Source organism: Heptranchias perlo, chromosome 7 (assembly GCF_035084215.1).
Source record: "Heptranchias perlo isolate sHepPer1 chromosome 7, sHepPer1.hap1, whole genome shotgun sequence".
Classification (NCBI taxonomy): Eukaryota; Metazoa; Chordata; class Chondrichthyes; order Hexanchiformes; family Hexanchidae; genus Heptranchias; species Heptranchias perlo.
This window is the reverse complement of record NC_090331.1, coordinates 13,010,737-13,035,405: the sequence shown is the minus strand read 5'-3', so window position 1 is coordinate 13,035,405 and position 24,669 is coordinate 13,010,737. Positions and strand designations below refer to the sequence as shown.

Sequence of the window (24,669 nt, the reverse complement as noted above, 5' to 3'; positions counted from 1 at the left end):
CTACTATTTTATTAGTGGGCCATAAATTACAACGCCAACTTGCATTTATATAGCGCCTTCAGCGTAGTAAAATGTCCCAAGGCGCTTCACTGGAGCATTATCAGACAAAATTTGACACCGAGCCACATAAAGAGATATTAGGACAGGTGGCCAAAAGCTTGGTCAAAAAAGTAGGTTTTTTAGGGAGGTGAATTCCAGAGTTTAGGGCCTAGGCAGCTGAAGGCACGGCCGCCAATGGTGGAGCAATGAAAATTGTGGTATGCAAGAGGCCAGAATTGGAGGAGCGCAGAGATCTCGGGGGGTTGTAGGGCTGGAGGAGGTTACAGAGATGGGGAGGGGCGAGGCCATGGAGGGATTTGTAAACAAGGATGAGAATTTCAATATCGAGGCATTGCCGGATCGGGAGCTAATGTACGTCAGCGAGCACAGGGGTGATGGGTGAACGGGTCTTGGTGCGAGTTAAGATACATTACAATAGACAATGGGCATTTCACCCATTTTCTGACCATGTAATTGGGGAAATATGGCCTAATGCATTTTCTAATTTTGCAGTCAGCTACAAATTTTCTCACCAATTTAATCCATGAAGTCCCCAGTCATTTTCACTAACTTGACTGAAAATAGTAAAATGTTTGAAAATAAAATAATAGTCTTATCTTTCAAACAGTGCCTTAGTGCCTCGTGTTACACATGACCTTCATTAGCAGATGGGAAACTGTTACAGGGGATGCAGGAGGGCTATTATCATTCATTCAGTACATCTGCTCAGCAGTAACTGGGAAAAGTGAGTATAGGAACATAGGAACAGGAGTAGGCTATTCAGCCCCTCGTGCCTGCTCCGCCATTTGATAAGATCATGGCTGATCTGTGATCTAACTCCATATACCTGCCTTTGGCCCATATCCCTCAATACCTTTGATTGCCAAAAAGCTATCCATCTCAGATTTAAATTTAGCAATTGAGCTAGTATCAATTGCCGTTTGCGGAAGAGAGTTCCAAACTTCTACCACCCTTTGTGTGTAGAAATGTTTTCTAATCTCACTCCTGAAAGGTCTGGCTCTAATTTTTAGACTGTGCCCCCTACTCCTAGAATCCCCAACCAGCGGAAATAGTTTCTCTCTATCCACCCTATCTATTCCCCTTAATATCTTATAAATTTCGATCAGATCACCCCTTAACCTTCGAAACTCCAGAGAATACAACCCCAATTTGTGTAATCTCTCCTCGTAACTTAACCCTTGAAGTCCGGGTATCATTCTAGTAAACCTACGCTGCACTCCCTCCAAGGCCAATATGTCCTTCTGAAGGTACGGTGCCCAGAACTGCTCACAGTACTCCAGGTGCGGTCTAACCAGGGTTTTGTATAGCTGCAGCATAACTTCTGCCCCCTTGTACTCCAGTCCTACAGATATAAAGGCCAGCATTCCATTAGCCTTATTGATTATTTTCTGCACCTGTTCATGACACTTCAATGATCTATGTACCTGTACCCCTAAGTCCCTTTGGACATCCACTGTTTTTAACTTTTTACCATTTAGAAAGTACCCTGTTCTATCCTTTTCTGATCCAAACTATGTTTACCTAGTTTATTTTTTCAATCCTGCAAAATCTGAAAATTCATAGCAAAAGTGTCGTAATAAACACTGATAAGAGAATTATAGAATAGAATCATAGAATGGTTACAGCACAGAAGACGGCCATTCGGCCCATCGAGCCCATGCCGGCTCTCTGTAAGAGCAATCCAGTTAGTCCCATTCCCCCGTAGCCCTGCAAATTTTTCCCTTCGAGTATTTATCCAATTCCTTTTTGAAAGCCACGATTGAATCTGCTTCCATCACCCTTTCAGGCAGCGCATTCCAGATCATAACTACTCGCTGCGTAAAAAAAGTTTTTCCTCATGTTACCTTTGGTTCTTTTGCCAGTCACCTTAAATCTGTGTCCTCTGGTTCTTGACCCTTACACCAATGGGAACAGTTTCTCTTTACTTTCTTTATCTAAACCCTTCATGATTTTGATCTTATTAAAAATAATTTCTGCTCATAATCATAATTGTGAAGGTATCACGCCAAAGCCAATTTGTGACAACAGGATCAAGCACATCTGGATTTTAGCATTTTTTAAAATTCACTCTCATGGATGTGGGCGTCACTGGCAAGGCCAGTATTTATTGCCCATCCCTAGTTTACCCTGAGAAAGTGGTGGTAAGTGAGTGGCTTGCTAAGCCACTTCAGAGGGCAGTTAAGAAAGAGGGCAGTGCGGAATTTGAGTCACGTATCGGCCAGGCCAGGCCAGGTGAAGACAGCAGGTTTCCTTCCCTAAAGGGACTAGCTTCCAACAGCTTCATGGTCACTTTTACTGATACCAGCTTTTTATTTCCAGATTTTTTAAACTGAATTCCAATTCTCAAACTACCATGGAGGGCAATTCTCTAGATTATTCGTCCAAGTCTCTGGATTGCTAGTCCAGTAATATAACCACTGCACTACTGTACCCGTAACCTGGATGACTAGTCCAGTAACATAAGCACCACATTACTATACCTATACCTGGATTACTAGTCCAGTAACTTAACCACTACACTACCGTACCCGTACCTGGATTCCTAGTCCAGTAACATAAGCACCACACTGCTGTACCTGTACCTGGATTACTAGTTCAGTAAGGTAATCACCACACTACCGTACCCGTACGATAAATGGACTGCAGTGCACAGAAACCTGAAATACAATGTTGAGATAGCCTTGGATTGAAATGGAACTGTGACTGACTGAGGAACTGACACACTTTGGAACGTCATTGAGCAGCAGTCTTCAGTCAAGTGGCATGAAGAGGTAATAGATGCTACTGGGGCTGTTGAAATCAGACAGTACTTTTTGTTGAACACAGATCCTGGAGAGCATTTGATTTGTGCTGAATATTCATAACTCAGTAATGGTGCTAGAGGGTGGGCTCTGTTAGATTTTGTGTGCTGAGCCCACAAATATTCAATAGAAAAAGGAACAGTGCCAGAGGACCTGTGAAAAATAAATATAATTTCTATCTTCAAAAAAGAGATAGAATCGACCCAAGGAACTATAGGCCATTTTTTATTTGTGAAAACAAGACACCCAGTGCCAACTTTCCAGCAGTAGCTTGGCCCAGCCCAGCCTACCGCAGCACTCTTTTTTGTCTCGTGCTCTTGTTGTCCAGGGATCCATGAGCCCTTCCCCTCTCCCAACCACCGCACCCCCCCACCCCATTCCCCCGCCCCCCCCACTCTGGTGGTGAGAAGTGAACCTGACCCTGCTGAAATTTCCAGCATCAGCCGCTTCACATTCTTTGTAGGTGAAGCACTTTCTGAGAGATGTAATAAGGGACGATATTGAAGCAGGTCGATATTGCAGTCATTATTTCCTATTCAGCATGAGCATTCACAGTAATATAGCTCCTAATGTGTGGGATTTAGTGTTCAAAAATTCAATGAAAGAATAGCTGAGTTTGCCATAAAAAATGTAAAATATGCCGTGTCTCAAGGTTCTTACTGAAACGTAGTTATCTTAAAAAAAAGAGTGCGACTGCCTATCTGAAAGATATTGCCAATGTCTTTGGGAAGATCTCAGTATTTGTGCAAAACTGGTCACCTTGCAACTTTAGTTACCTTGAAATCCCTTGTTAAACAGAAGTGTGTAGAATCCAGTGTTGCCATAGCACAAATGACATATTTATATACATAGAATTATATAGAATGTTCAGCACAGAAACAGGCCATTTGGCCCAACTGGTCCATGCCGGTGTTTATGCTCCACACGAGCCTCCTCCCACACTATTTCATCTAACCCTATCAACATAATCTTCTAGTGCTCGGAGGTTGAGGGGAGATTTAATTGAGGTGTATAAAATTATGAGGGGCCTAGATAGAGTGGATAGGAAGGGCCTATTTCCCTTAGTACAGAGATCAATAACCAGGGGGCATAGATTTAAAGTAATTGGTAGAAGGATTAGATGGGAGCTGAGGAAAACTTTTTTCATCCAGAGTGTGGTGGGGGTCTGGAACTCACTGCCTGAAAAGGTGGTAGAGGCAAAAACCCTCATCACTTTTAAAAAGTACTTGGATATGCACTTGAAGTGCCATAACCTACAAGGCTATGGACCAAATGCTGGAAGGTGGGATTAGGCTGGGTAGCTCTTTTTCGACCGGCAAGGACACAATGGGCCGAAAGGTCTCCTTCTGTGCCATAAATTTTCTATGTTTCTATGCTTTCTCCCTCATTTGTTTATCCAGCTTCCCCTTAAATGCATCTATTTGACTACAATTTCAATACAACAGTCCACTTCTGGTGGGAAATCAATGGGGTGTAAAGATGGGTGGGGACACAGCGAAGGGTACTCCTGCCTGACGGACCCAGTTCCATGGAAAGAGCAAAGAAATCCCAGCCCAGATCTTTAGCTAGAGCTCAACACTTGGGGGTAAATTTTCATTTTTGGGTGCGTGATCCCTTTTGATTTTCCATCCGCTGATTTCCACCGTGGAAGTTTGCACCCAAATTCTGAAAATGCACTCCCAATGCATGAAGCTCTGTGTCCGAAACTCTTAAGGTTAAAATTTACCTTATTGAGTTGTCTCCAGCACATATTTCAGACCAAACGTCCCTGGGGACAGAGCTGCCAATCAGCCAGGATCAAAGACACAATGGGGCAAAGTATTGCATGACTACTGCATGATTAATGAGCAGTGCCCACACATCGTCTAGTTACCAAAGACTTGTTAATGTTTTCTCCAAGTACAATTTAACAAATACCTAAGACAAAGGCCCTGTATCCTGACTAAATCTGCAAATCAAACAACATGGTTCAATCCTGCAGACAATTCATTTCCAGGGCTCCTGTTTTACACTTGGGTAAGGGAAGTCACTTATATTTAAACGGAGTGAATATTGACACTGCTGCGTCAGCCAATGAGTTGGTGGCAGGGCTTGTAGTTTTAATTTAGGCTGCATATAGTGACACCACAAGTCCCGCCCAGAATGGAGATAATTGGGTAATTCCCCCATCAATCACGGCTGGAGATTGTGCTGCAAGTGACTGGGATTGATTTTACGCACCTAATTGGTATTATGTAGCTATCCTCCACTCACTGCCTTTTGCTGGAGGAAACATCCTGCTGTACTCAGGAGACTCTGTTTGCTGTAGTTTCCGTCATGAGTTTGGTAAATTAAACGGAGTGAATATTGACACCACTGTGGTATGACTTAAACTAACTAATTCTATTTGGCACAAATACCAACAAGATCAAAAGATAGATATAGATCAGCCCAACACCAGCTTACCCATCCCAAAAAGACTACAGGTTCCTCATCATAGCTTTCCTCAGTCTTGTAAACAATTTTACAACACCAAGTTATTGTCCAACAAATTTATTTTAAATTCCACAAGCTTTCGGAGGCTTCCTCCTTCGTCAGGTGTTCACCTGACGAAGGAGGAAGCCTCCGAAAGCTTGTGGAATTTAAAATAAATTTGTTGGACTATAACTTGGTGTTGTAAAATTGTTTACAATTGTCAACCCCAGTCCATCACCAGCATCTCCACATCATGGCTTTCCTCAGTCTTGTAAATGACTCTGGTATTTTTGCTTTCACTATCGTACTTTAAGCCAATTCAATCTTTAAGTGGAAGAACTTTGTGAAGACTCTTGCATTTGCCTTGAGCCTGCGTTTTCCTTGTCCTACTGACTTGGTTTAACCTGAAGGAATATTATAGATTTACCAGCGCTAACGCCAAGTGATATTTAATCCAAGTCCTTGGTGTAATAACTTAACTTTAAAATAAGCATTAAAAAGCATGCATTAATAAATAAATAGATTAGAGTACCCAACACTACAGTGTAAACATAACTGATCATGTTAAAGTACTTGAGCTACATTCATTTTAATATGTAACATATACGGTTTTGCTTACTAGCTGTAATAGCAATGAAGTTGTTGAATAAAAAATGAGCTCAAGTTTGTTACCACTTTATTTGCAATATTTACATTTTACATTTGAGAAGTCTTGAGTTGCCAATTACTAGTAGGAGTTCTCCCAGCTTCCTGGCCAACATCCTTCTCTCAACCAATAGCAAAAGAAAAATTCACCTAATCGCTGTTTGTGGGATCTTTCAGTGTGCAAAATGGATGGTTGTCTTTGCCTACATAACAATAACCCCTCCATTTCAAAGCAATTCATTGTACATGAAGAGCTTTAAGAAATTTTTGAATGACGTGACCAAGTGTTAGAACAATGCAAGTCTTTTCTTCTTTTCAGTATTTCCACAGACCCAGGACCCATTCACAAATTCCAGGAACTCATTTTGACTAAACTTTTGGTGTTGGTCCACTAACTCCTGCTTGATCCTTGCTGACAACTAAATCCTTGTTCATGTGATTTACGGTGAGATTCGCTTTGGATTGAAGTCACTGGATTATACAAATGCTTTTACTCATTCGCTTTGTATCAAGAGTCATAATGCCAACTGTCGTCTTGCTCAATGGTAAGTGTCAGGAATGCTGCGTCACAGAGGGATGGAATATGGAACATGGAGCTGCGCAGGCAACTGCGCACACGGTGACCCGTGATTTAAGTCATGCTATCAGGGACCATTAGTAGATAGAGGCCAGATGCCTCCTGTGTGAAGGGAAAAAATAAATAAACTGTAGGACTGATAGTTTTTATTGAACAGTTTTTTTTAATGTGGCTCTTCACTCACTGTATGGAAGCTGGGATAACCTTTCCTCCTCGTAACATCCCCTTGCCTCTTTAAAGCATCTCTTTGCCTGTTTTCACTGCAGAGCAACTAAAAGAGGCACTCAGCTTGGTCAACATCCCACAGCGAGGCAGGCCATGGAATGGAGGCACAATGGAGCACGGAGCAGCAAGTCTGGTGGGGCTGCAAGTGAAGGAATGATGGATTTTAACATTCTCATCCTTGTTTTCAAATCCCTCCATGGCCTCGCCCCCTCCCTATCTCTGTAACCTTCTCCAGCCCTACAACCCTCCGCAATCTCTGCACTCCTCCAATTCTGGCCTCTTGCGCATCCCCGATTTTCATCGCTTCACCATTGGCGGCCGTGCTTTCAGCTGCCTAGGCCCTGAGCTCTGGAATTCCCTCCCTAAACCTCTCCATCTCTCTACCTCTCTCCTCCTTTAAGACGTTCCTTAAAATCTACCTCGTTGACCAAGCTTTTGGTCACCCGTCCTAATATCTCCTTATATGGCTCAGTGTCAATTTTTGTCTGAATACGCTCCGGTGAAGTGCCTTGGGACGTCTTACTACATTAAAGGCACTATATAAGTGTAATTAGTTGTTGTTGTTGGCCAAATGCTTTAATTTAATCTGATCAATGCAAAGAAATAAGTCAAAGCGACAGTTCTAAGTATAGAACTGATGGTGGCCGAATATATTTCAGAAGCAGGCATTATATTGATTCAAACTGGCATTTCTATATGATTACTATATATAGCAGCTAATGAGCAGTTTGAAAATATGAGTATTGGTTCAGAGGAGATATCTGCACTGGCACCAGTTTCATTCCCCACACATTGTACAACACTGACTCATCAAGCACAGTTAAATAAACGTGAATGTTTTGCTCGCCGCTTTGGGTGTTCCCATTAAGGAGCTTCCACTGAACATACGATTCAAACATATCCTTCTTCATAGAATCATACAGTACAAAAGGGGGTCATTCGGCCCATTGTGCCTGTACCGGCTCTTTGAAAGAGCTATCCAATTAGTCCCACACCCCTGCTCTAACACATGGCCCTGTAAATTTTTCCTTTTCAAGTATTTATCCAATTCCATTTTGAAAGTTACTATTGAATCTGCTTCCACCACCCTTTCAGGCAATGCATTCCAGATCATAACAACTTGCTGAGTAAAAGAAAATTCTCCTCATCTCCCCTCTGGTTCTTTTGCCAATAATGTTGAATCTGTACCATCTGGTTACTGACCCTCCTGCCCGTGGAAACAGTTTCTCCCTATTTACTCTATCAAAACCCTTCATAATTTTGAACTCCTCAATTAAATCTCCTCATAACCTTCTCTGCTTAAGGAGAACAACCCCAGTTTCTCTAGTCTCTCCACATAATTAAAGTCCCTCAACCCAGGTACTTGTATGGAACAAACAACAAGATTTCAGTTCACATTGAGCTGTACCATAAATCATTCCACTTAAAATCTCAGGAAGAAACGTGTAAATGTTATTAGACACAATGCAGACAAATGGTGGATTCAGCCACTTCTCAAAATTAAGACAGACGATTTCTCTCAGTTACCTAAATGCTGACGTTGGCAAATAACTGGCCTGATTCACTCTGTCAATTGTGAGCTCGGGTAATGAATTAACTAAAAGGACTTATAGCAGCCAAAATCATCCTTTTGTCCCGGCCTCCGACCTTTAGCATCAGGCCTTAGTGCCCAGGTTTAAAAATAACTAGCCTCATGTGAGAAACTTCAGTCCCCTCACAGTTACACATAGAATATTGGATAGATGGAACAGACTCTAGAAAGAAAGAAAGAAAGTCTTGAATTTATATAGCACCTTTCATGACCTCAGGACAGCCCAAACCAATTTACAGCCAATGAAGTACCTTTTGAGCTTTGTGTGAAATAGCAGTGCCTGAATTCCCTATTCACTCCTAATTTATTTCCATTTTCTCTGGTATTTGAATCCTTTGTTAAAATGAGCAACTGGTCCTTATAACCACCATCAATATGATTTATAATTTGAAAACTTCTGTTAGGTCACCCCAAAGCCTCCTCTTTCCAATGAAAACAAGTCCAACTTCCTCATCTGTGGCTCAGTGGCAGCTCTCTCACCTCCAAGTCAGGAGGTTGCAGGTTCAAGTCCCACTCCAGAGCCTTGAGCACATATACTAGGCTGACACTCCAATGCACTACTGAGGGAGTGCTACATTGTCAGAGATGCCATCTTTTGGATGAAACGTTAACCAAGGCCCCATCAGCCCTCTCAGATGGATGTAAACGATCCCATGGCACAACTCAAAGATGAGCAGGGGAGTTCTCCTGACCAACATTTATCCCTCAACCAACATCATCAAAACAAAATATCTGATCATTTATCTCATTGCTGTTTGTGGGACCTTGCTGTGCGCAAATTGGCTGCCACCTTTCCTACATTAAACAGTGACTACACTTCAAAAATACTTCACTGACTGTGAAGCACCTCGGGATGTCCTGAGGATGCGAAAGGCGCTATAAAAATGCAAGTTCTTTCTTTCTTTCTTAACCTTTCCTGAGAAGCTTGGTAGTTTTTGAATGCGTTTCTCTTTCACTCTCTTTGTGGGTGGGGGGAGAGGGGGATGGAGGGTCCATGGAGACCACTCTATTGCAGTACAGCAGCTTGCCACGTTAACATTTAATGTCAAAGACCAGTTTCACAGCAATCTCCGTACCATGCCGGCAGTGGGAGGGAAATAAATACAACAAGTTTAGGGCCCTGTTGACTTTGTGCAACTAAAGGTATCAGCGACTACACTTACCAGGGGTATTCAGAAGGTGCGAGTTCTTGCAGTGATAGACAATCTCCTGCTCACAGTGCTCTGCGCTGTTAATCATGGTCTGCAGCTGTTCCATGTTGGCGCTGTAGTTGAAGGACGCGATGTAAGGCTTGTCGACATTGGGAGAACCTTGCAATTTGGTTTCCTTCATGTTATTGTGCTGAATTATGGTCCAGGTTCTATCTTCTGTCAGAATAATGAGTACAAGATGTTAATGGAACATAACAGCTCATTGTACAGCCTGGTACAAGAGCGTTAAACAGAAAAATCAATTGGTGTTTTAACCATACACCAATCTGCCGACATTATGATTATACACTTACCATTTGAGCTGCTACGCAATGAATTTAAACTGGCTTTTACTTATTTCAGACTCTTTCAGTTCATATATAAAAATAATACATTTGCCTACAATGGGACCTCCACTATCCGCACTTCGATTATCAGCACTGCTGATTGTCCACTAGAATTCCGCACAGGGTGCTAACACTTCACATAAATCAATCTCTCAGCTCAGGAGACATTAAATTCAATTTACATAGTATTACATCGTATTTACAGCACAGAAACAGGCCATTCAGCCCAACAGGTCTATGCCGGTGTTTGTGCTCCACCCGAGCCTCCTCCCGCCTTACTTCATCTCATCCGATCAACGTATCTTTCTATTCCTTTCTCCCTTGTGAACTTATCTATCTTCCCTTTAAATGCACCTATGCTATTCGCCTCAACTGCTCCATGTTGTAGCAAGTTCCGCCTTCTAACCACTCTTTGAGTAAAGAAGTTTCTCCTGAATTCCTTATTGGATTTATTAGTGACTATCTTGTATTTATGGCCCCTAGTTTTGGAATCCCCCACAAGTGAAAACATCTTCTCTAACCTACCCTTTCGAACCCCTTCATAATTTTAAAGACCTCTATCAATTCACCCCTCGGTCTTCTCTTTTCTAGAGAAAAGAGCCCCAGCCTGTTCAGTCTTTCCTGATCGTTATAACCACTCTGTTCTCGTATCATACTTGTAAATCTTTTTTGCACCTTCTCCAGTGCTTCTCTATCCTTTTTGTAATATGGAGACCAGAACCGTGCACAGTATTGCAAGTGTGGTCTAACCAAGGTTCTATACAAGTTTAACATAACTTCTCTGCTTTTGAATTCTATTCCCCTCGAAATGAACCCCATTGCTTTGTTTGCAATTTATGTCATTTATATTGCATGTGTCCTCAGCCCCATACCTAGGATTTTGCTGACCCATAAGTGTAAGACCGAGATATAGGAGCTCACTGTTATCCATCCATCTCCGTTATCCCATGTGGTCCCTTTGTAGAAACATAGGAAATAGGAGCAGGAGTAGGCCATTCGGCCCCTCGAGCCTGCTCCGCCATTCAATATGATCATGGCTGATCCTCTATCTCAATATCATATTCCTGCTCTCTCCCCATATGTGACACATAATGTGGGGTTGATGGAGATTGCTCTTTCATTTATATGGACAGGCATTAATATGTGATCCAAGTTAAATATGGGCAATTCACAAGGTACTTTTACCATTGTTTTTTGTTGCTAAAGGAAGATACTATATTATATTTGTGTGGTGAAAGTACTTTTCTTGACAGGTATGTGTTCACTCTTTAGCAAATAACTGTCCAGCATTCTCATGCAGACACGTACAATAGTGTTTTCTCATTAATTAAACCTGATACAGTTTGCCGGCTGCAAAATTATTTTTTCATTCACCTGCACCCTAATTTCAATGCATTTTTCTCCTCTCCTTTCCTTGGTGTCAGCTGTGGCTCAGTTGGCAGCACTCTCACCTCTGAGTTAGAAGGTTGTGAGTTCAAGTCCCACTCCAGAGACTTGAGCACAAAATCCAGGCTGACACTCCAGTGCAGTACTGAGGGAGTGCTTCACCGTCAGAAGTGCTATCTTTCGGATGGGACCGTCTGCCTTCTCAGGAGGATGTAAAAGATCCTATGGCATTATTTCGAAGAAGAGCAGGGGAGTTCGCCCCAGTATCCAGGCCAATATTTATCCCTCAACCAACATCACTAAAGCAGATTATCTGGTCATTATCTCGTTGCTGTTTGTGGGACCTGGCAGTGTGCAAATTGACTGCCGTGTTTCCTACATTACAACAGTGACTACACTTCAAAAGTACTTCATTGGCTGTGAAACGCTTTGGGATGACGTGAGGTTGTGAAAGGCGCCATGCAAGTTCTTTCTCTAAGCCCATGGTGTTATGCAGCATCCGCTAGCCAAGAGGTCAAGCAGGAAACCTACTCCCTGACCTCTGCAATACAACTCTTGGAGCTGGCTGAAGCCTATTGCAGGGACCTGGGTGGATCAGTGCAAAGGTTCTTCCTTGTCGTGGAGAGGCACCCACCATCTGCTTGCTCCTACCCAAAAGTCACAGCAGAGTTTGGGACTTTATTATGTGGGGAGTCACAGGAATATAGCTCCATTTTACCATTGGTGTAGCACAATGCATTGTTGTACCAACGCAGTGTACCACTGCCCCCTCTTCTAAACTTGCAAAAGCAGAGATGTGAAGGTTTGTAAATACACACACAGCAAAGCTATCTATATTGGAAATCAAGTCTTCTGAAAATCTGCATCAACCTGATCCACCAAAGCCACCGTGAGGGTAAAATATACGAGGAAATTATCAAGAGAAGAAATGAGGTCAGGCTGCGAGACAGAGGAGCGTAGATTTTTCCAATCAGATTTTCCAGACTTACGGAGATAAATCAGGCAGGGCCAAAAACTAAGGTGAGTGCTTCATTGTCCTGTGGAAATTAAAGAAGGGAAATCCAGCATGCAATTACCTAACATTCATTCTTACAGACGCTCAGTCATATTTATACCAATGAATAATGGAGGTCCAGGGTTGCTAGGGAAACTTCTGTGTGCATCAGTTTATTTAAAAGGTATAGTAAGCAAAATCATTCAACAGATTTAAGTCTATTTCAGCATTGATTTTCTTTTTTTTCTCTGCTGCCACTTAGATTTTCATAAGCCTGTGTGGTAATTGGTCTACTACTTTAATTTCTCAGATGAACCTTCATGCCACCAATGGGTTTCTCCATGTGCTTCTCCCAATCTTTGAGCCTTTTCAGGTAGAGGAGGAACAATGGAGGGACACCAGGCAGGTCTGGCAACGGCAGAGATGTGGTGTGTCCGCCATTTGGTTCCTGCACCCCCGCATCTACGGGCAGAGGTGCACATACCTTTCTTTGGCAACAACAACTTGTAGTAAAACGCAACAAGATGCTTCACAGGAGCGTTATCGGTCAAAATTTGACACCGAGCCACATAAGGAGATATTAGGACAGGTGACCAACAGCTTGGTCAAAGAGGTAGGTTTTAAGAAGAGTCTTAAAGAAGGAGAGGGGTAGAGAGGCGGAGAGATTTAGGGAGGGAATTCCACAGCTTAGGGCCTGGACAGCTGAAGGCTGCAGCCGCCAATGGTGGAGCAATGAAAATCGGGGATGCGCAAGAGGCCAGAATTGGAGGAACGCAGAGTTCTCAGAGGGTTGTAGGGCTGGAGAAGGTTACAGAGATAGGAAGGACATGGAGGGATTTGAACACAAGGTTGAGAATTTTAAATTTAGGGCATTGCTGGACCGGGAGCCAATGTTGTTCGGTGATGAGTGAATGGGACTTGGTGTTTCATTGGCAGACAAAGACTTTAATTCGCGAGGAGGCCTTGACAGCAGATAATGGCACAAACATAATATGTGAATAACTGACTAACCATAAGCTTGGATGATTCTTCAAAGGCAGCCAACACATTATGTTGTGCTTTCAGGGGTACTTCACACCAGAGTGATCAACAGGCAGCACATATGCTGATTGACCACATCTGCCAAGATGTTCCTCAACCGTATCTGCAAGCCATTGGCATACCTAACTGGCAGCAACCACGGGGAGCTGTCTTCATGGAGTCTGATGCAGAGCTGTACCATATGCTGTAAGTCGCCTGCTGCCAACATGCACCATGGGGCTAGTGCATGCTGTGATGGTACCAGCCAGCTGCAGCCTCAGACTTGCTTCCACCTCCTTCCAGGCATTCGGCAATGCTGACTTATGGACATGGTGTCATGAAGTAACAGGGCCATTCTCTTCACAACCACTTCAGTCAGCACCTCCTCTACTTCTGCAGTCATTAAACCGAGGGCCAAGTGCTCTAGCACTTGCCTGTCCATTCATATCTGCGCACTAAGTTTCTGGTCCCTTCATTATTGCCTGTCACTCCCTTCAACCTTGGAAAAGGCTGTCAATGTGTCTTTTCAGCCTCTTCCAAGGCTGCAAGGCTTATTGCCCACTCCCATTCTGACATAGCCCTTTAAATGTCCATGTCCCTTTAAATTTCCCCTACACTGCCGTTTTCCACTCCTAGCATATGTTCCAATCTGTACATGTAGCTTTGCATCATTATGTTATTAAGTTGACCATGAAAAAATGGATACAAACAGCATACTTCACTTTGGCTGAACTCTGCACCATTTCTAATGATTTAAGAGTTAAACTGTACCCAAATTGAAATGTTCCCTGGGGAGTCTAGTTCTGGTTCGCTAATAAGGCAGCAATTGATTGGGGAGGAGGGCTGGAATATTTGTGAAAGAAAAGCGTGTCCAGCAAACTTTTTCTATTGAAGCCAATAAAAGAGAGGGTTATGAGGGGCTGGGCCCCGCTGAAAGAAGCTGATGGTGGCAGCTATTTTGGGAAGAAACCTGGCCAAGAGAAACTATTTTATCAAGGAAGCATGCATAAATAAATAAGCACACAAGACTAATATGTGGAAGACACTGGGGTGAAACTTGGTACATTTTCATCAAGAAAAATTTTGAGCAAGAGAAATGGGAAAGGGCAAATATCAGGAAGTAAAAGAATATCCCCATGTCCACTAAATCCCACTAAATTTGAGTGCTTTGAATAGAAAATTCAACTGGTCTCTTGGACTAGTTTTCAATCACCTAAGGGGGTCACAGAGAAATTTCCCACATTTTCTCCCCCCAAATTGGCCTGGGTTTTATCTGTTTCTTTCGTCTCTCCTAGGAGATCACATAGCTTTCGGGTGGGGTGGGGAGTGCACATATTGTGATGCACAAGGCAGCACAGTTTTTGGGACAGGCTGGATGAACCATGGGGTCTTTTCCTGTCAATCATTCTTCGCATGTTTGAAAATACGATGGTCGCACGCAATTTCTGTTAAGTGAGTTCACAAATTAGTATTAAGGCTGAAAACGTAGGTGAGTTTCCTCAGAGTTTTTCCAATTTCTCTCATGAAGACGTTGATTTGTCCTGGGGAACAGTTCCATGGGTGCTGGAAACTCTCTGGTACCACGCCCCAAGTGCCCATCTTTAATGTATGAACCCAGACAGTGACGGCAAGCTACATCAGTTGCCTCAGAGCTCAGCCTAGTGCTGTCAATGCCTGATGTCCAAGCATGTGCACTTCCTAGTGGAATACACTGGATAATAACCAGGAGCAGGAACGCTTAGTGTTCTTTCCCCTCCCTTGACCAAGGGAGTTGAGGCCAATTGTAGTTCCCCTACAACATCCCAGTGATATCAGCTAACTCAGAGTGGGAATTGAACCTGGGCCCTTCCTGCTCTATCCAACTCAGTTCCACGCCAAAAGAAAGAAAGACTTGCATTTACATAGTGCCTTTAATGTCCTCACTACAGCCCAAAGCGCTTTACAGCCAATGAAGTACTTTTGAAGTGTAATGACAGTTGTAATGTAGGAAACGCGGCAGCCAAATTGAGCACAACAAGGTCCCACAAGCAGCAATAAGGTAATGATCAGATAATGTGTTTTAGGTGTTGGTTGGGGGATAAATGTTTGCAGGACATCGGGAGAACTTCCCTGCTCTTCTTTGAAGAGTGCCATGGAATCTTTTATGTCTACCTGAGGAGGCAGACAGAGTCTCAGTTTAACGTCTCATCCAAAAGTCAGCACCTCCGACTGTACTGCACTGGCGTGTTAGCCTAGAATTTGTGCTCAGGTCTCTGGAGTGGGATTTCTACCCACAACCTTCTAACTCAGAGGCTGAGAGTGTGCTACCACTGAGCCAAGGCTGATACTGGGCAAAGAGTAGTTACCACATGAGTCATCTTCTCTCGCAATAGTTTTAACAAAAACTAAAATTAAGATAACAAAAAAAAAGATCAAAAATATCCACTCCTTAGCAGATCTCGTAGCTATGTCAGTGCAAACATGTCATGAAGGGCAATATGGCAGGAGACCAGTGGAGTTCTTGGAGCAGGATATTTCAGGAAGTGAACCTGTCCATTAAAAACCACAAGGAACAGGAATTAATGTAAGCTAATTGCATGAACCCACAATATGACTGAATTATCATTTTGAGTATAACAAACATGGACAGGTGTAGAATGAATCAATATCTAATTTGGCAAGGGTCGTATCTTGTTAACAATTGCTTCAGTTACTGTCTCTTCTTGCATTCGAACGATACATTTCTAAATCACTTTGTCCTAATGTAGTTTATGGATTCATTCTATAATTGTGTTTATTGTCATTTCTGCTTTGCTGGCAAGAGGTAAACGAACAATCTTACAAACTTAAACAGGACAATCTCACCTGTCATGTTACAATAGGCAAGCAAAGGTCCCTGTGGGCCACTGCCATCGGGATCAATGGAGAAGAAGCCTGATGTATTCCCTGTGTGCTTGTACGTCTCGCAGGACTGTTTATACCTGGCTATATATATAAAAAGAATCTCAATATCAGCACAGTGTGTTCCCATTACCGTAATGTTAGCTACTATTAGGGGAAAAAAAACAGATCTCGAAAAGTTTGACAGTAAGAAATCTTATGACACCAGCAGTGCAAAAATGCATTAGCTCAAACAAATAGTGATAGGATGAACAACAAAATCACCTAGGAATAAGGTCACAGAATCCTGAAGTCACAGCGAAAAAAAAACAGCAGCTTTAAATTCATGAGATGCTATATTCCCGCTTACTCAGGTGATTCAGGAAAGCTCATTTATTTTCCCAGTGTTTTATTTTAGCAACAGTGCACGTTTAATGTGAAAATGTCACTTTTGGATTATTGATGTGACTATAAATATAGTGGGGGGAGAGAAAGAAAGTTGAATTCAATGAAGGATTTACAAGACATGCTTTAGTGCATAGCAGAAACCTACCCAATAATTTGAGAGGAAGGAAACATTTTTTATGTCATTGAATTTGTTCATAGCGAAATGTACAACTTTAAGTAGGAGCCATTATCACCGTTAAAGGTGGACAAGTAGGTGAGAGTTGTTTACTGCTAATTCAAGTGGGATGTTTTGAGAGAGTCACACCAGACTTTGCATTAGCCGGCTTGTACATTACCTGCTAAAAAGGGCAAAGGACTCCTTTTAAATGCAGTCAGCTTGCCTAAGTTAACATTAACAGAATATTTTAACTCCTTCAACTCCTTAAATTGAAAAATTTGAACAGAAAAACTATGTAATGCAGTTAATTCGATGTTACTCACAGTTATGGCAGGTGGCTCCTGTGTAGCCAGTCCCGGCGCAGTCGCAGTAAAAGGTACTCCAGGACTGAGAGCATTCTCCACCGTGCTCACAGTAATTTGGTAAACACCTATCGCACAAAAACAAAAGACATTCTGATATAAAATGCATTTCTTGCACAATCAATTAAACCCAGTTCACAGTAGGTGGGTCCACAGCATAAATTGCTTATAATTCATCACTAATTGGCATTTAATTGGTAGTCTCATTCAAACCATAGTGTGGTTGATAAGCTGAATGACATATTGATGCAGAAGGAAGCATTCTTTCGAGGTTGGGATTGAGGCACATTGCTGAGATACTTCTTTACCCTATTAACCATTGTTCAAGATGATTTGGGACTGCTCCAGGTGTCAGCCGTGGCTCAGTGGTCACACTCTTGTCTCTGAGTCAGAAGGTCATAGGCTCAGGTCCCATTCCAGAGACAAAATCTAGGCTGACGCTCCAGTGCCGTACTGAGGGAACGCGGCACTGTCTGAGGTGCCGTCTTTCGGATGAGCCGTTAAATCGAGGCCCCGTCTGCCCACTCAGGCGGATGTAAAAGATCCCCAATGTCCTGGCCAATATTTATCCCTCAGCCAACATCAATAAAAAAAACAGATGATCTCGATATTATCACATTGCTGTTTGTGGGACCTTGCTGTGTATAAACTGGCTGCCATGTTTTCTACATTACAACAAGGACTGCACTTCGAAAGTACTTCATTGGCTGTAAAGCGCTTTGGGACTTCCTGAGGTCGTGAAAGGTGCTAAATAAGTGCAAGTTCTTTTTTTCTTGCTGAGAAGTACGAATAATGCAGCCCCTCCACCCAGCCAGCTAATTGGACATACAATTAATTCCACCAAAGAGAAAGGGACTTTTTCTGTTAAGTAAACAGAAAGTGAAAGTCTAGAAATGGAAACCGAAGAAGCATCCACTCCCGTTAGTTGACTGTTTTACAGAGGCATCTGTTTGGGCTGCAGTTACATTGGACAACTGATTTAGCACCAGCAGTTGCAGAGTGTGAACTGCAGCCAGCAAGACCCCAGTTATACTGCGGGCTGCAAACTGCACTCTGCTCTGAGGGGAGGGCTTTATATGTGTGTGTTTACACGAACAGCAGAGTTCCAATCCCTGGCCAATAAACTTATATTGTTTCGAGGTTGCAGGCAACGGTGCCATTTATACCATTGATACCTTACTACCGCTTATATGGTGATGGTAATTATTAGAGGCAGGTTTGGGACAGAAGTCGGGAAAAATGGGTTGGAGAAATAAGGCATGCCCATTTGATCTCAGTTAAAATGAAGCAGCACGGGTTCCTAGGGGATTTAAAGGGGACAGGTGATTTCTTTCCGGGAACATTTTGGTGCCATGTTAGTCTGGCATTTTAAGTGGTATGTATATTTTATTCCATTTTCTGCTCCCCAGCTACCTCAAAGCAGGTGGTAATTCAGAGGAAAATACTGCCCAGTATCCAATTTTAAACACATCTGAAGCTCACTGAAGTCCACTTTGAAATATTGATCTTAGACCATCCATTTTGGAATCAAAAACAGTCCATTTTCTTCCTTGCCTTTCCCTAAAATGCATCAAACGATCTTTATTTCTATGCTATGGAGAAAAACAGGGGAGTGGGACTATTTGGGCTCTTTCAAAGAGCCGACACAGACACAATGGGCTGAATGGCCTCCTTTTGTGCTGTGTGATTCAACGATTCTACATCTGAACAGATATCAGAGCTGACTTCAGGCTGTGGGAGAGAGAGAGTGAGTGAGTGAGTATGTGTGTGTGTGTGTGTGTGTGTGTGTGTGTGTGTACACAAAATAAAATCATAGAGCAGAAAATTATTAAAAATAATTCAATAAAAATGAAAAATTCCTAACTTATTTTTCTGACATATAGTGGGGACAATGACAACATAATCCTTGAGGGACTGATCTGCATTCAAATTTTAAACAATAAAATTTTAACCTATTTATAGAATGTAAAATAGGAAATACGATTACCTGTCCATGATACCACACAGGTCTATTTGTAAGTCGCTGAAGTTGCCTTGCAAGCCTTGTTGCACCAGAATGAGATTGGCTGGCTGGCTGTCGATCGAAAAAAGTCGCATGCAGCCTTGAAAGGGAGCGATGGTGTTTGGACATTCAGCATCAATGGTACTTCCAGGGCAGCCTTTGAAACACAGCATGTACAGAAGGGTTTAGAATAAGAAGGAAACAGCTGAACGCGACATTAATTGAACATCAAACTGAAAAGATACACAATTATATAGGAGTGTTGAAGCAATGATGAGGTATGCGTAATAAAGAATTTTCTCTATCCTCAACCTTTGCTGTCAAGATAGGGCTGTCAACACCCCCTAACCCCCCACCCACGGATTGTCCTGAAGTCTCCAGGAATTAAAGATTAATCTCCCGGACGCTTCCATGAGCAACACTGGGAGAAAAAGGGAAGAAAGGGGGAAGAAAGTCAGAGGTCGGGAAAAATGGCTGTTTAGCTGACGGTCAAGAATCATCCAATCCGGTAACAAAGAGTCAAGTCACTGTCCAATTGGCGTGGGAAGGCGGTGCATCGCCAGGATGGATGTGTCGGATGACCAATGGCGGGAGCCTGAGGGTGGGGCAGTAGGCCAGAGGTCATCTGATGAAACCTCCAGGATTACGTCCAACCATAGTCAAAACTATAACGTTTTAATTCATTGTTCTGACAGACTCTTATCGAGAACATCACTGAACCGTTGACTAGAAGCAATGTCAGAACTGAGTGACGTGTTAAAATCAAACGGTGGGCCAGCTACTCAATAAAAAGATCCATTATGCAAATGAGCGCATCCCACCTCCAAAATAATAGCTGCTTCCTGAATACATCTGTGTCTGCGTGGTCGAGTGAGCGGTCGAGGCAGCTCCGCCGTTCAACTTGACGCTGACACGATTCCGTCTGACGCTCAAATGGATGGCATGCCATTGTCCATCATTCAGATTAGTGCCTGTTACAGTAAAACACAGAGGTCAACGAGTGTCCTTAAACAAAGTCCATCAGGTTTGTTGACCTGGGATGGCTGTGTCAGCACTTCTTACGAATTACACAGACTTCAGGTGATTGGAAAAAAGAGGTGGAGATGAGGAGAAATTTTTTTGTGCAGTGAGTTATTACGATCTGGAAAGTACTGCCTGAAAGGGTGGTGGAAGCAGATTCAATAGTAACTTTCAAAAAGGTAGATACTTGAAAAGGAAATATTTGCAGGGCTATAGGGAAAAAACAGGGCAGTGGGACTAATTGGATAGCTCTTTCAAAGAGCCGGCACATCACGATGAGCCGAATGGCCTCCTTCTGTGCTGTACGATTCTATGATTCTATGAATGACTACACAACAATTTCAATTTCAATTCATATGGTGCAGCCAGAGAACAAGCATCATTGGATGTTTGTCTCCTACAGGTACCAATAATTGAGGATCTGGCTTTTAATCCAAACATCCCTTGTTAACTGTTTGTTGTAATGATGGTCCAAGTTTTCTCTTTTTCCTCTTCTGATTAATGATGTGGTACAGTTTCCCTGGTGCCAGCAGAACTCCAGTACTCGGGTGTCAGCAATGGCTCAGTGGTAGCATTCTCGCCTCTAAGTCAGAAGGTTGTGAGTTCAAGTTCCACTCCAGAGATTTAAGGCCATAACCTAGGCTGACACACCAGTGCAGTACTGAGGGAGTGCTGCACTGTCAGAGGTGCGTCTTTCAGATGAGACATTAAACCGAAGCCTGGTCTGTCCTCTCAGATGGATGTAAAAGATCTCATGCCACTATTTCGAAGAAGAGCAGTGGAGTTCTCCCCGATGTCCTAGCCAATATATACCCCTCAACAAACATCACTAAAACAGATTATCAGGGTCATTATCACATTGCAGTTTGTGGGACTTTCTGCATGGAAATTGGCTGTCGTGTTTCCTTAATTACAACAGTGACTACACTTCCAACATTGGTTGTAAAGTGCTTTGGGACATCCTGAGGTTGTGAAAGGCACTGTATATATGCAAATCTTTGTTTCTCTTAAAGTGATTTTTTTTACCTATGATTCTGGACAAATTTTCTGAGTCTGGGTCAGTGGTGTGATGCCTCACCTGCTGCCAGCAGATATGGATGGAAGATGGCGAGCATTCAACTCTGGAGGGCATCACATCTGAACACGATCTACTCACTCATTTTACCACACGAGTCCTTAGATAGTAACCAGGATTGGGAACCATGGCTGACTTTCTATCTCTTCCTAGCCCAAGGTCGTTGAAGCCAATTGTCGCAAACTAACTACTGCCCGTGTCGAGATCAGCTACCTCAACACAGACTTGGAACTTTCTGGTTGGTAAGGCTCATTTCCATATTGGGCACTACTCTGCCACCTCAAATGAACTATGCTACAAGTGTTAGTTTAAATGTTACATCGAGTCACTTCGAAACTACAGAACAGAAACAGGCCATTCAGCCCAACTGGTCTATGCCGGTGTTTATGCTCCACACGAGCCTCCTCCCTCCCTATTTCATCTAACCCTATCAGAATACCCTTTTATTCCTTTTTCCCTCATGTGCTTATCCAGCTTCCCCTTAAATGCATCTATGCTATTTGTCTCAACTACTCTTTGTGGTAGCGAGTTCCACATTCTTACCACTCTTTGGGTAGAGAAATTTCTCCTGAATTCCTATTGGATTTATTAGCAACTATTTTATATTTATGTCCTCTGGTTTTGGACTCCCCTACAGGTAGAAACATTTTCTCTATGTCTATCCTGTCATTATCTTAAAGACCTCTATCAAGTCACCCCTCGGCCTTCTAGAGAAAAGAGCCCCAGCCTGTTCAGCCGTTCCTAATAAGGATATTGGCTCGGTTCTGGTATCATCCTTGTGAATCTTTTTTGCACCCTCTCCAATGCCGCTATATTCTTTCTACAATATGGAGACCAGAACTGTGCACGATACTCCAAGTGTGGTCTAACCAAGGTTCTATACAAGTTTAACATAACTTCTTTGCTTTTCAATTCTATCCCTCTAGAAATGAACCCGAGCACTTGATTTGCCTTTTTTTTTAAATGGCCTTATTAACCTGCGTTGCTACTTTTAGTGATTTGTGTATCTGTACTCCGTTCCTCTGTTCCTCGATCCCTTTTGTGATGACAAGTGAGGGTCAATAACAATTAAAATCACTGCTGACTGGAATTTCCAACAGTTAATAAACAGAAAAGTCTCTTTAGTAATAAATAAATGTATCAAAATACAAGAGAGTTAACAATTTTAGCAGGATTGGAAGGGGTATAAATTCATCTCGAGCAGCAGCAAATAAGAGGTAATTGCGAGTTGACGCCCGTTTCACATGCTGCCCGGTATTCTTTTCGATTGAAGTTAATGGAAAAGAGAATCAGGATGCGTGCAAAACGGGCTGCCCATTTGCTATCGCCCGTTTTGCGTGACCGTCCAAGACAAATTTACACCCCGAAATATTCTCCAAGTAAACTTCTAGATTTGTTGGTAGCACTGAATTTGTCCTATTCTCTCCTGTGGTAAATTTGCCACATTTCCCAAGTGTCAGCTTAGCTTAGTTGGTAGCACTCTTGCTTCTGAGTCAAAAGATTCACGCCCCACTCCAGGACTTGAGTACATAATGTTGGCTTCATACTTCCATACTCTTCATGGTCACTTTTCCTGACACCAATTTTTGTGATTACTGCATTTTTTTGAAGCTGAATTCAATTTCTCAAACGACACTACTGAATTAAGTCAGAGTACTGAAATGCTGCAGAGGCAAGTAAAATTAAGGAAAACCCAAAAATGTTTTATAAATACATAAAGAGCAATAAGTTAACGAAGGAAAGAGTAGGGCCTATTGGAGAACACAAAAAGGTAACCTGTTTGTGGAGGCGGAAGATGTGGGTATGGTTCTTAATGAATACTTTGCTTCTGCCTTCACAAAAGAGGGGACGATGCAGAGATTGTAGATAAGGAGGAGGAGTGTGAAATATTGGATGGGATAAACATAGTGAGAGAGGAAGTATTAAGGGGATCAGCATCTTTGAAAGTAGATAAATCGCCAGGCCCGGATGAAATGTATCCCAGGCTGTTAAGAGAAGCAACGGAGGATATAGCGGAGGCTCTGACCATCAATTTCCAATCCTCCCTGGCTACAGGCGTGGTGCCGGAGGATTGGAGGACTGCTAACATTGTACCGTTGTTTAAAAAGGGAGAGACAGACTGAGTAATTATAGGCCAGTCAGTCTAACCTCGGTGGTGGACAAATTATTGGAATCGATTCTGAGGGACAGCATAAATCGTCATTTAGAAAGGCATGGGTTAATCAAGGACAGTCAGCATGGATTTGTTAAGGGAAAGTCGTGTCTGACTAACTTGATTGAATTTTTTGAGCAGGTAACAAGGAGGGTCGATGAGGGTGACGCGATTGATGTAGTGTACATGGATTTTAGCAAGGCTTTTGACAAGGTCCCACATGGTAGACTGGACAAAAAAGTAAAAGCCCATGGGATCCAAGGGAAAATGCTAGTGGGATCCAAAATTGGCTCAGTGGCAGGAAGCAAAGGGTAATAGTTGACAGGTGTTTTTACAACTGGAAGGCTGCTTCCAGTGGGGTCCTGCAAGGCTCATAACTAGGTCCCTTGCTTTTTGTGGTATATATTAATGATTTGGACTTGAATGTGGGGGGCTTGAACAAGAAGTTTGCAGATGATATAAAAATTGGCTGTGTGGTTGATAGTGAGGAGGAAAGCTGTAGACTGCAGGAAGCTATCAATGGACTGGTCAGGTGGGCAAAAAAGTGGCAAATGGAATTCAAACCGAAGAAGTGTGAGGTAATGCATTTGGGGAGGGCAAACAAGTACAAAATAAATGGGAAGATACTGAGAGCTGTAGAGGAACAAAGGGACCTTGGAGTGCATGTCCACACATCACTGAAGTTGGCAGGACAGGTAGATAAGGTGGTTAAAAAGGCATATGGGATACTTTCCTTTATTAGCTGAGGCATAGAATATAAGAGCAGGGTGGTTATGCTAGAACTATACAAAACATTGGTTAGGTCACAGCTTGAGTTCTGTGTACAGTTCTGGTCACCACATTTCAGGAAAGATGTGATTGCACTAGAGAGGGTACAGAGGAGATTTACAAGGATGGTCCCTGGGCTGGAGAATTTTAGCTATGAGAAAAGATTGGATAGAATCATAGAAATCTTACAGCACGGAAGGAGGCCATTTGGCCCATCGAGTCTGCGCCAGCTCTATGCAAGAACAATCCAGCTAGTCCCACTCCCCCGCCTTTCCTCATTAGGGTAGGCTGGGGTTGTTTTCTTCGGAACAAAAGAGGTTGAGGGGAGATTTAATTGAGGTATATAAAATTATGACGGGACTAGATAGAGTGGATAGGGAGGACCTACTTCCCTTAGCAGAGGGGTCAGTGACCAGGGGACATAGATTTAAAGTAATTGGTAGAAGGATTAGAGGGGAGCTGAGGAGAAATGTTTTCACCCAGAGGGTGGTGGGGGTCTGGAACTCACTGCCTGAAAGGGTGGTAGAGGCAGAAACCCTCAACTCATTTAAAAAGTACTTGGGTGAGCATTTGAAT

At 42.7% G+C, this 24,669-nt stretch overlaps 1 protein-coding gene across 1 annotated transcript in view; it reads right to left on the bottom strand.

The window, feature by feature from the left end:
* LOC137323446 (contactin-associated protein-like 5) overlaps positions 1-24,669 on the bottom strand; it is a 630,151-nt gene that overhangs the window by 296,498 nt on the left and 308,984 nt on the right. Inside the window, exons 13-17 of the mRNA XM_067986920.1 lie at positions 19,900-20,049; positions 19,064-19,235; positions 17,038-17,144; positions 16,135-16,254; positions 9,517-9,720 (exon numbers count right to left, since the gene is read on the bottom strand). Of these exons, the coding sequence (XP_067843021.1) occupies positions 9,517-9,720; positions 16,135-16,254; positions 17,038-17,144; positions 19,064-19,235; positions 19,900-20,049 (753 nt within the window). The remainder of the gene's footprint in view (positions 1-9,516; positions 9,721-16,134; positions 16,255-17,037; positions 17,145-19,063; positions 19,236-19,899; positions 20,050-24,669) is intronic.